We start from the raw sequence: 12,551 nt of genomic DNA, 5'->3' as shown, positions 1-12,551 counted from the left end.
TCACAGAGTTGGTGCAGTATCCATCCTTCAAGGCTCTCAAGTGCAAGCTGGATTAAGTGACATTGTTTGGTCCCACAGATGACCCTGATTTGAGCAAGACATTGGACCACAGTCTTCCTGAAGCCATTTCTATCCTGAATTACTGTGTGCTCCTATGATCCTTGTTTAACCTTATTGCTTTTGGATTGAATGTATAGCCTATGTTGAGTATAAAATGTATGGCAATTAATAACAGAAAAAATAGAACAGAATAGAATAGAATAGAACAGTTGGAAGGGACCTGCCTGACCACTTCAGGGCTGACCAAATTCCAAGCCCATTATGAAGGACTGTGGAATCCTCTGAATCCTCCCCCTCAGGGAAATCCCCAAAGCCTTGCCTTGGAAGACTATGTCATGGAGTTTTCCCCACCTAAGCTGATAGAGAAGTCTTAACCCATAATGCTCTGCAGCATTACTGCCAATCTACATTAGAAAGCCTCCCCCATTGGCCAGTTGACACTGCCCACCCCAATTTTTCATCCCTCATTCCCCCTACAGGTTCCTGCCCTTTGCCCACCCTGTGCCCTCAGGTCATTCATCACTGACCCCATACTCAAGTTGTGCAGACCACATGGTTTTGTCTTTTGTCTGTGGTCCCTTTGGCATGGTGGGTGCAATAAACCCTTGCTGCAATATATCATACAAAGACCCTTCCTGTCTTTCCTCTGCTGAGCTGTCTGTGGTACGTGTGTGTGTGCATGGACTTGAAATGGCTGTTCTTGTGCCCTCACTCTGAGCGGCTTCTAAAGGATACGTTTCAAAGAAGGCTGCAGCATTTCTACCACCCTGCCGTGCTGTAACAAAAGACATTATCCAGATGCCTATTTTTGAGGCACTGACAGGCTCAAGATATCAACTACCTCTCTAGAAAGCCTGTGCCAGGGTTTAACCATCCTCTCAGCAAAAAAAAAAAAAAGAAAAGCGCGCCAGGGTTTAAAAACCCCCCCAAAAAAAAAAAAAAAAAAAAAAAAAAAAAAAAAAAAAAAAAAAAAAGCAAGCTTCCTAATGTCCAGTCAGAAACTCCCCCGATGCAGTTTTTGAACCATTCCCACACACCTTGTTGCTGAATTGCAAAGAGAAGAGCCCAGCACCTCCTTCCCCACTTCCCCTCCTCTGGAAGCTGAACACAGCAGTGATGTTGTCCCTCAGCCTCCTTCTATCCAAACCCCACCCCTCCTTGTGGGACAGACCTTCCAGCCCTTCTACCTGCTTGGTTGTTTTCTTCTGGATGTATTCAGGTGACTTAGCATTGTTCTTAATTTTTGTGGCCTAGAACTGCACAGTGTTTTAGTCCATGTTTACTTACTTGCAACTAATATTGAAACTAGAAAAGGCAGGAATCTCCAGGTTTTTTGTTTGTTTGTTTGTTTTGGTTTTTTTTTTTTTTAATTTCATTCTGTTTCAAATCCAATGTAATTTCAGTCTTTTGAATTCTCTTGGTTGGATTTTCTCCTTTATTTTCATTTCTACTTTTCAGTATTTGCTCTATGTGAGTGCTCTTTAAAAATGTCTACAGACTTAGTTTAAATTCACAGAGTTCAAAATGCTTTCCAGAGTAGCCTTTTAAAATAATTTATGGAAGTTTTACATATAATAATTTAAGTCTAAATATATTCCCAGCCATCTCCCAAAAGAGAAGTGAAAAAGCTATCAAGAGTCTGACAACAAATAAGACAGGAAGTCTGAATAATGGATTTATACTCAGATTTTAAAAGATTCACAGATTTTTAGTACTTATATTAGTATACAACAAATAATAATCTTATTAAATAAAGGAGCAGTTATTCCTTCTACTGGAGAGATGAAATAGGAGATCTGGTAAGACAGGTGCACTTAGACCAAAAAAGCTTTGTTGGGAGCAAAGATACTGCCATTATATTAGAAGTATTCTGGATCTGTTGCAAAATGCACGTCACCCAATTACCTTGTTTTCTCTTGTCTCTTGTCATGACTTATCTGTTTGACTGAACAGGATGGAGATCTGTAAATTCTAATTTGTGTGGTACAGTGACAACTTTTCAATCAAGTCTGTTGTTTTTTTTTTTTTTTTTAAGCAAGTCCACTTTAGAACTGGTTGTATCAAAGCAGAATTTAAGCTTGCTGTAGGATCTTTTCTACACTAGCTTCTACTTTTTGTGATGCGGATGTTCTCTGTATTTAGTGCATTCTCCTCCTCCTAGGCCCATATTTGATGCCATTCACACACTCACACATTCTCTTTTTTATAGATAAAATATTTGGCATATTTTTTTATTCAACATCTGTTTTTCACAGCAATACACTCTGGACTGCTCTGGTGTTACACCAGTTTCTGTATTTCAGAGCACAAGATGGTTGTTTTTAAGGCTAAGTGAGGGAATAAAAAAATTAGCATGTAAAAATACTCAATGAAATTTGTCCTCACAAAGGCAAGCAAAATTAAAACCATTATTTAGAAAGAAAAATGAAAGAGATAAGAACTACTACTACTACTAGAAAGTACATATCTAGTAAGTACACTTTCTAGAAAGTACACTACTGCTTCTTGCAGAATTGACTTTCTGGAAAAGTTTTTACTATTTTTTCTTTAGCCAGTTACTTATGGGACTGTCAAAAATACAGTTGCTGTAAATTGATTAGGAAAAAATGCAGGAAAAATAAAGGAACATTATGCTTCTCTCTGTGTTAGATGACAGAAAGTAGTCTTAAATCCCTACATTCTGCCATTTGTCTATTGCACTGAAATGGCTTTTAAAAATCTTTGTTATGTGTCTTCTGCCGTTATTCTTTGAACTGTTTTTGCAGCAGCATGGATGCTGCTGCTCCATGTATGATCATTATTTTTGAAATGTATAATAATATGTATAATTATTTCTTGTATGCATACTTCCCAAGTCTTGTTGATATGGATTACTACAAAACGGAACTTTGGAAGCACATCTGCTTTCCCTTAATAGCCTCTGCGTGCTTGGATATTTACATCACTGAAATTTATTGATTATAATAAAGAAACATAAAACAGGATTTAAATTAATTTTAGGAGTTTTCACACATTTCTGAGGTTTGGTCTGTTTTTTAATGATGCTTCATTTTTTAAGAAATGCTAAGAAATAATTACTTAAACTACATTGCGGGGTGATAATATTTTGGAAGTCAGAGTCATATTTTGACCACTGATTTTGTGTAAACATATTCTTTGACCTCTGCCAAATCTGGTTAGAATAGGATGTATAGTTCAAAAAAGTTTAATGTGAGAGAGAGTGCTATTGCACAAAAAATGGAATTAAAAATAGTTTCAAACCTGTACAGTACACATGGTGTCCTATTGCAGTCTCAACAGCAAGTAGAAGAGCACTCACAATCGTCCTGTATATGATGTTACCATTCTGGAACACAACAAAGCACTGCAGAATGTATGACTGCCACTTATTTTTTTGAGGAGTGATTTCAGTATAAAATTATACCATCATTTCTTTTATGCCACATCCTTACAACCGAGAGTAATTTTGGCTTATTTGTAAATTATTGGCTTATATGTAAATTGTTTTCCACTGAGATGACTTTGTCAGCTACTCACTATATTTCACAGTGCTTTTAAAAGAAAACACAATAGAGAGAAGTTGCCAGTGACCTTGATTTTATTTAGAAGCAGATAAAAAAAGTTATGCCACAGCTTTGGTTGACTGGAATGATATGTATACTTAAATTTTTAGGTTTTCTTTTTAAATGGTAAACAAGGGCACATTCAGTTGTATGCAAGACCAACATTGTAAATAACACAATTACACTATGAAAAATTAAATGCTTGAAGTATATAGCTGTGAAACCCTTCTTATTTTTGGTATTTAATCAGCATTACTAGAAATCGTCTGCTGAAGCCATTTCATGTATGGTAAACACTGAAAAAAGACCCTGTGACAAAATGAATGTAACTAGTAAGTAGTGAATGTAACTAGTGCAACTTGCACTGGCTCTGGAGACAAGAGCCCTACTTAAACATTTTACTCATAAGATGTCTTCTGCAGCTTAAACATGAAAGGAATTACCTAACTTGTAGTTATGAAGTCCATTCTTACTACTCAGCCACTTGAACAAGTGGTATGTATTTTCATACATTTGGGGTACTCATAACCCAGTAATTTTTTTATGCCACAGGAAAAAAAATACAAAAATTGCTTAGACTGGATAATTATTCTAAATAACACCATAACTCCATGTTCATTGTTGTAAGAAATGCTTCTTACATCTCATAAAATGTTTAATTTTTTTCCTTTTGTTTTGTGGATTTTTTCCTGGCTTTTTTGGGTAGGGTTTGTTTGTTTGTTTGTTTGTTGGTGTTTTTTGGTTGGTTTGGGTTCTTTTTTTTTTTGTTTTGTTTTGTTTTGTGGGGGTTTTTTCACAGTTGCTGTCAACCAGTAGATTGGAAGGAGGGAGGTATGAAAATTCCCAGGCCATGATGAATCCCGAGTATTTTGGAACAGTATGCATTGAGTTCTGGTAGTCCACATTCTCTCTCTGTGCTGAAAGGATGACAATAAAGCATAGGTGGAATATTTACCATTTTTAGAATAAACCTAGTAGCAGACGGGCTGTAACCATTTCTCATTCTACAAAACCTGCTTTTTAGTATCACCTTTTTCTAGAAACACATGGCAAGGAAAGTAAAACTGTCTTTTTTAGTAAGCAAAATAAGGTTTTGATAAAATCATATAAAAGACAGTTTTATCTGCTGGATGATATATAGGTATCTGTATACAAGCACGTCTACTAAACAATAAAAGAGAAGGTAGATTTGAATGTTACAGGTCTGATGTAAACACAGGGAAAAAAAAAAAAGAGTGGTCAAAAGTGCTGATACATGAACTCACTCCATCATGCCTAATTATTGCAGCATATATGATGTAACTAAAATGCAGAAAATATCTGCTTATCTCCAAACCAGGGAAAAGAGATCTCTTTGGAAATGTAGTTAAATTAAAAAAAAGTCAAGATACGTGTTCTGTTTCAGCACACAGAAGAAATTCACAGGGAGATTATAAACTCCTGGAAATAGAAGTTTATGTTGACAATAGACAATGCTTTCATTACAGTGACGACAACAGACCCACTGTAATACATACCATCTTGTTTTTGTACATGTTTACAGTAGATATTTGAAGACACGGAAAAGGTTCATGTGCAGCTTTTCCATTAAAAGCTGTGACATTCATCAAACTGATAAGTATACTATGTTTTAGAAAATGAGAAAAGACACTTGACCTAAATACTGTGCACATTAACCATTTATAAAGATTTTTAAGTGCGCTATGAATTGCAGATGCAGACATGAATGGCTTTTGACAGCTCTGTAACTTGCTTGAATGCACACTAAAGAACCATTTAAGAAGTTGTTTCCAGTTTTGTCTGATCATTTCTTCTCAGAAAGAGTTTCACCACAAAGTTCTGCATCTAGAGAGGCCTCTTCAAGAGATGGTTTAATATTAGATACATTAACAGGACGTCCAAGGGTAGCTGTACAGATAGAGAGAAAAGATATATTAGGTTTACACTTAATATCCATGCTAAAAAGCATCACAGGCAAGAAAAATGCATGTTATCCAGCACAGAAACAAATAAGCCACACTATCTAATGAAATCAGAAATCCAAGGCAAATTTGCCCCCCATCCAAGGGCAGACAGTCTAGCGGGCCAACAGTTCAGACTGTTGAACATACTAATGATTGGATGCATAATTACTGGCAGCTTTATTCAGAACAGAGTCACAGAGCTCTACATTAGGTGTTCAGAAAACATCTTAAAAATTTAGCCATTTAAAAAATAAATTTACTTTGTCTTACTTGGAGATAGCTGTCATACTTCAAAACAAAAGCTCATGAACTTCAGGCCACAGAAAATGAAACAATTCAGAGGATAAGAGAAAGTAACTATTAACACAGTTTTAAAGCTTTTTGTGCAATGCTATTGAGTTCTTACTGACCCACAAAATTATTCTACTTATGTAGGGAATGTTAAGAAAAAGCTGCCCTATGAAATCATGTAATATATAAGGAAGAATTATACTGCTGGAAATAATCAAGTTAGTCATTCTGCCTTTGACAGAATTTACTTACATAAGGTTAATTTTTCCACCACTAGCCTTTCAGACAAAGTTTCAAGTGGAGTTGGTTGAATTTTTGTAGGGGTAAATGTATTTAAAGAAATTTTTCTTCCTGAAAGGGGCATCATGTAAGTTGGAGAAGCTGAAATGATGGGGGAAAAAGAATCATTAATAATAAAAATATTCTGACCTAAACCAGATGTCAGAAACTGTAGCCACAGGACTGTGTAACCATCCAGCAAAACAGATACCATATTTATACAACTAGCTGCTCAGCTACCAATTTTTGACTCTAGTGTCAAAACCTTACAATATGAAAGACAAATCTTAAAATCTCTTTTTCACCACAGAAAGCAACATAATAAGTTTATGCTGTTAAGGCAGAATTTCAGTAACAGGTGCCTTGCCAGAAGACTCGCAAAAGCATTCGTGCTATTTCTCATAGGTTATGAAGATTGCACCTGAATAGGCTTTAAGTCCAGTATGTCTATAAAAAGTGCACACAATGCATTAATCTCTAGACAACCTCCACATAGTACAGGAAAGCAGGAGAACTAAGCATCTATGACTTTAATTGTATCAGGTCTATTTTCCAATCACTCCTTGGTAGAAAGGTGACAACCATATGCTAGGAGTATGACACATTTTGTTTTTCATTATTTCTTCATCTTGTATACTCTCAATTCTGAACTGATTTTGCAGATACACAAACTTCCAAACCAGTATAAAAAGACATTTTAAGTAGCTGAGAATTTTCATATACTTACAAGCCTCTCTAAGCTCTTTTTCAGTAACATCAATTTTCTTAAATTGCTTATATTCCTTCTTAAATATAGGAGGCCTAACCTATCAAATAAACTGCTGATTAAAATCTAAACTGTAAAAAATAATGGGAAAAACCTAAAAAATCTTGTAGTTGAAAAAAGGGATAAGTCCAAACATATATACTGTACAAGTTCCCTGATCAAAGCATAAGTCTTTAGACACTTCCTTAGGAAGAATGATTTTCAATCACCTGACACATCCTATTATGTGCTAAATCTGACCTAACTGGAACTATTTCCAAAGACACAGCAGTAGAATCACAATGGGAAATCATTTCCCCAGACACATGCACATGGATAGAATTCAGCTGTATTTCCTTTCAAGATCACCTAAACTTTAAACGTGCAGCACAAACTGCTAAAAAGCTAAGTAACTGCAAAGCACTCTACAGGTGAAACCCCAAGTAATACTGAAAGAAACAGGAAATAATGAAGTTTTAAGTGTAAATGCAACACTATTCTGCTGAGGTTACTGACAGCACAACATTACAGTATAAAGCTGGGAATACTGCATGCTCCCTGAAAAGCATTACCTGTAATTCAGCTGAGTGTGGACAGTACAGAGAAGTCAGTGTAATAATAAAAGAAATAAACTAACTATAATTTAATGAAATCTTTAATTTACTACCTCAGCCAACAGAGACGTTACTTCAATGAATTATATATGTCCATACCCACGAAAAAAACGATAGTGCAAAATGTAAAATTATGGTTTATGTACATTTTCATTTTCTTCAAAAGCAGTATCCTTTGTTTACTTGTTAGCTGCAAACATTGCAAAGATTAACTAGATAACAGTTAAGAACTTAAAATTAACATAACATAATTACAAACTATAACCAGTACATGTATCCTGCAGATTTTCCCTTGATGGAGCAGCAACAGAAGCAAGAAATTCATCCACCTGCTTCAGAGACAAGGAATTGTGTAGAGTTTCCAAAGGGCAAATAGAAGGCACCATCGAATACAGTTCAAAACCTAAAAGAAAAAAAATAATAAAAAAAGAGATTTCCAAACATAAGACAGGATATAAGGTACTGCATTAATGCCTGATTAAAAATGCCTAGTTTACTTGAGCATGTACAGGCGTAAGTCTCTTGAAATAATGGAAATTAAATATTACAGGAGTTGGAACAAGATGAGCCAGTTTCCAGCTAAAGATACAATATGTGGGATACAAGTCCCATGTACACATGAAGTACGAGTGTACACATAAATTATTCCAACATGAGAACTGTGCCCTACTCCCAAATCAGTTCATGAAAGATAATCTCCTTTTAAGACAAACTTAGCAGATCACTTAAAAAAAAAAAAAAAAAAGGTCAGGAAAAGGTAAAGGTAGTATTTCTCCTATTCACTCTGATACCTGGCACAAGACTACATAAGTAACTCATTCATGCAAGAAAGTAGGATAGCTATTTTGTTAGCAGACAAGAGCTAAAAATGCTGTATCTTCCAAGAAATAAATTTGCAGAGTTCACGTTCTATCATCTTCAGTATTCTGTGAAAACAAATTGTTGCCTTTAAATATCAAAGGAAAACCACCGTTAGCATTTTTATACCTTGAGGTTACATGCTTTTACTTTCTGAGACAGATATGCACCTACCTTTATGCATTTAAAAACAGTATTGAAAGACTAGAAGTTTCATATATTGGAACAGGTAAGTAAAGCAACCCAAAAATCTAAAAATTTATTGGACTTTGCTTTTCTATGTTAGTATTGATCATACACTAACCATGCATATCCATATTACTAATAGACTAAAAAGCATTTAAACATCTTGGCTAAAAAAAATTTGCAGTCCTCTAAAGTGACTCAAGTTTGGTAACTCAATAAACAGCGTTTCATCCAGTTGCATTTCAGAAGAGGAAAACATGTCCATTAGTGTTTTCAACATACAGCTGTAACATTACAACTTTGCAATTCAATACTGTAAATTTCTTCTAAGACAATTAAATGAAGCAATAGTGAATGAAATAATGTTTAGAATTTCAGTTCAAGGTACATTTATTAGATAGCATTATGACTGGGAACTGTTCTTTTCCATAAAATAATAAGCAACAATGTTCCTGTGATATCCAGTGTTGTCCATTCACTCCCCATCAGCACTTTGCATAAAGAAGAAATTCAGCAAGATTTCAACCCCCAAATGTCTATACTTATATTTAGACCCACTTTGGCCGTATTCAAAATTTGGGGACCATTGCTACAAATCTTCAACCAACTGAGGTACACTTATGTCAGCTTCACTTAAATTATAAACAAAATGTTGCATTTCATGAAAATGTGGGTTTTGTGTACAAAAGAAACACCACTGTACTATTAATTTCTATTCTCTTAAAAATACAGTAGCTAGCCTTCAGTTTTAGCACTAAGATGCTTATCATACATATTAACATCCTAAATCATTATATGCATGCATGTAAAGCGCAAACCCTTTCTTTGCCTTACAGTAAAATGTAAGATTTCTCTTTTCCCTGACAAAGTTACTATCACTTGAATGAGAATTAATTTTTCTAATTTTGCAATTAATGAAGTGGGACAATGTCAGGTTAACTTTTTAGTAACTATTATTGTTATACTGCATGTTATAGAGAACCAGAGAGGAATTCCAAAATGCACTACTGCCCTTTAAAAGAAAAAAGAGAAGAAATAAAATGTTCTCGTTTTAGGAATTTCCCCTCCAAATTTTTTTGTTGAGTTTTGACAATTCTGCTGTCAGCTAGTCATATCCCAGCATGTCATTGTAGTATCTTTATTTCTAAGGGACATGGCTTAAAATATAATCTGGAAATCTATGTGTAGTGTTTTATCTGAATGTCAAATAAATATGATAAATATTTTATAATGGTATAAGAAATAAATTTTAAATTTTATGATGAAGAAGCCCGACAGTATCCCTTTAAGAATGCAATTTCCTGTACACTAACAGCCTTTGATTTTTGCCTGTATTTATTCTTAAAGCATCAAAAGGCAAGCCAATGAAAGGGTTAACGCAGCCAAAAAGCCATCCTGCTGTCTTAAGATTCAAAAACTGTAGAGACATACCACTGGAGCCTAGAAATTCCACAGAGGAAATGGACCAGCACCTAATGAGGTGTGGGTGTTCTGCAGAGGCCCAGAAAATAAGGTATAGCACTTTCAGAAGATACTTGTTTCACCATGTTCCTTGAACTAAAGATGGGGGGGGGGGGGGGGTAGTCTGAAATGAGTTAGGGGGGTGTGATAACAACATAAAAGTAAGAAAAACACAGAGTGAAAGGGACAAGGATAATTAAAATGATAGTCCAGAGGATAGACATAACAACATCAACATGGCGTTATGTTAGTAGAGAACCCCTGGAAACCTGCAATATACTTAGGGTTCATAGGAGTTCATACTGCATGCATTAATCTTGTCAAAGATGTGTGGCAAAACTGCTGCATTAAATGAATCAGAACAATCAGTGTGATCATTAAAAGCTATTTAGATCCTTTTTTTTTAAGGAATGGAATCACAAAAAGTGATTAAATGGAACAAAAAGTAATTCTATTATTAGCTGCAGATTCCCAAATGCAGTTCTTACTTTCTGATCTTGTATGTTTTGGGAATATTGGTTGGTTTGAGTCGTAACATAAAAAATGGACTCCTGACTTTTCCTCTTTGAGATAAAACATTAGATTTGGCATTTTAGATGAAACACATCTTAAAAATAAATTTAGCCTTACTACAGTTTTCCTTCACAAAGCACTGCAGTGCAAAAAAGGCACTATGGATTTAAAATGAATGTAACAAAATACTACTCTGCTTCTAAGCAACGCTAAACAAAAACTCAAGTATTTATTTTTAAACTTTCAAAGCAAATATATTTTGAATCGAACATAAAAATACGGATGATTTCCACTGCAATTTCAATATCACTATCATCAGCCAGCAGTCATGCACATTTTAAAACTGCAGTGAAGAAATCTGGAAAAGCTACATTCAGGTCCAGTTGATCCTGAGTATATTTGGGGCCTATTCAATCATGAAGAAAGGGAGGTGCAAAATATTTTGCTGAGGAAGAAAAAGACATACCTCTGTCCTTTGTGTTAAACGAGAAATTTTGCAAACTGAAGACAGTTAACTCTCACTCTTGAAGCTCAAGAGGTCAATGCTGCTCAAGAAGTCACAGCTCTCTTGCTGTGATTTTTAGTGCAATATTTAAGTAATTTGCACATCTGATGAACAGAGAAGTATGATAAGGTAAAATAAATTTTTGTCCCATAAAAAATATAGCAATTTAGCAGGAACAGAACCAAAGTTTCTGCTTTAGTTTTTGTAATTTAGCATCACTTCAAGAAGATAGTCATAAACTCCAGCTGTCAATTCAGTGATTTATTTTAGAATGGGCAGGCTCAGAGAATCAGCTTAGCAGGAGAAGGACAAAGAAGAAACAGCAGCTATTAAGAAGTGTATGTCTAGTAAGATCAGATTTCATTATCTGTATCTTGTACCATACAGTCTGATCACACAAGAACTTCTGGGAGAATAATTTATTAGAGAGATCATGATTAACAGTAGTACTTAAATATTTTCTCAGATTTTTCTAAGTAATGAATTTTGATGTTGTATTTATACTAATGAATGGTAAAGAAAGTATTTAGGATATCTAATGATTACAAATATATTTGGAATTGTGCTTGAAGTTAGGAACGACAGACGGCTGGATGATACTGTACACCCCATATTTGAAATAAAAATAAAAGGGATGAAGCAAGAAACCTTTTGGTTTGATTTTGGTTTTAAAATAAAAGCAAAACGTACCATTGGTTGGGTGTCGAGCAAATGAGATAGAAAATCTTTTAACAGCAGAACCGCGTGTGGTGTCTGAGAAAGAGAAAAACAGGTACCTGAAATTTGTAACAGCTACCAAAAGTGGGAGATTTTAAAATAGAAAAGGAAGAAGAAAGGAAAAAAAGATGAGAGAAGTGAGTTGCATGCAGAAGGGACCAAGGAAAAGGGCTAAAATCTAAGTAGATATTAAAAAGAAGAAAATTTGGATTGTTGGTAACTACAAGATGTGTAATGATGTGCATGAAAACAAGCAGAATGAGCTAGTGATTCTGGCATACAAGGTTATTCAGGTTAGAGTTGAATAGTGAGAAGTGAAGTGTGGGGGAAAACAGCATGAATACTATTTCACCTCAGTTATGAAGGTGTGTTTTGGTATATTTACATTCTGAAATCTAGTGAGTGAGTTTCTTCTCTATGCCAGATTATCCAAAACTGAGAATCTCCTGCTCCTTTGTAATCCAAACCCCACGAAAAAAAAGGTCAGGAATCCTAAAATTTTCACCATCAGTATTTAACTTATTACTTTATAATTTAATTCCTTGTATATGCTCCAAATAATTTATTTAATTTCAAGATCAATTAGCAGTGATAAAAAAACAGAGTTTAAAATGATTAAAGAATTTAAAAACAAAACTTTCAGTTTACTTAAAAAATGCACTTGCTAGAATCTCCTGGCGCACATTACAAGTCTGATCTGGTGTTCAAGTCAAGACAAACAAGAATTAACTATGCTATTAAGTTAAACATAAGCAAGCTATGGGCAATAAAGAAACAATAGAAACTCATAAAATT

The 12,551-nt window shown here is 34.7% G+C and overlaps 1 protein-coding gene across 18 annotated transcripts in view; it reads right to left on the bottom strand.

The window, feature by feature from the left end:
• Positions 1–4,375: 4,375 nt before the first annotated feature.
• The window catches only part of PPIP5K2 (diphosphoinositol pentakisphosphate kinase 2), a 49,222-nt gene continuing 41,046 nt past the window's right edge, over positions 4,376–12,551 (bottom strand). For 6 of the 18 annotated variants that reach the window (XM_041471111.1, XM_041471110.1, XM_041471109.1 and 3 more), the window contains 4 exons: positions 11,730–11,792; positions 7,788–7,919; positions 6,131–6,259; positions 4,376–5,531 (listed from right to left, as the gene is read on the bottom strand). In XM_041471111.1, the coding sequence (XP_041327045.1) occupies positions 5,428–5,531; positions 6,131–6,259; positions 7,788–7,919; positions 11,730–11,792 (428 nt within the window). In that variant the 3' untranslated portion in view covers positions 4,376–5,427. Of the gene's footprint in view, positions 5,532–6,130; positions 6,260–7,771; positions 7,920–7,949; positions 10,118–11,000; positions 11,144–11,729; positions 11,793–12,551 lie in introns of those variants that run through there. The other 12 variants (XR_005955430.1, XR_005955433.1, XR_005955428.1 and 9 more) reach the window with 5 other exon arrangements.

The sequence above is a fragment of the Pyrgilauda ruficollis genome, unplaced genomic scaffold (assembly GCF_017590135.1).
Source record: "Pyrgilauda ruficollis isolate IOZ18807 unplaced genomic scaffold, ASM1759013v1 scaffold257, whole genome shotgun sequence".
Taxonomy (NCBI): domain Eukaryota; kingdom Metazoa; phylum Chordata; class Aves; order Passeriformes; family Passeridae; genus Pyrgilauda; species Pyrgilauda ruficollis.
This window is presented reverse-complemented; position numbering and strand designations above follow the sequence as displayed.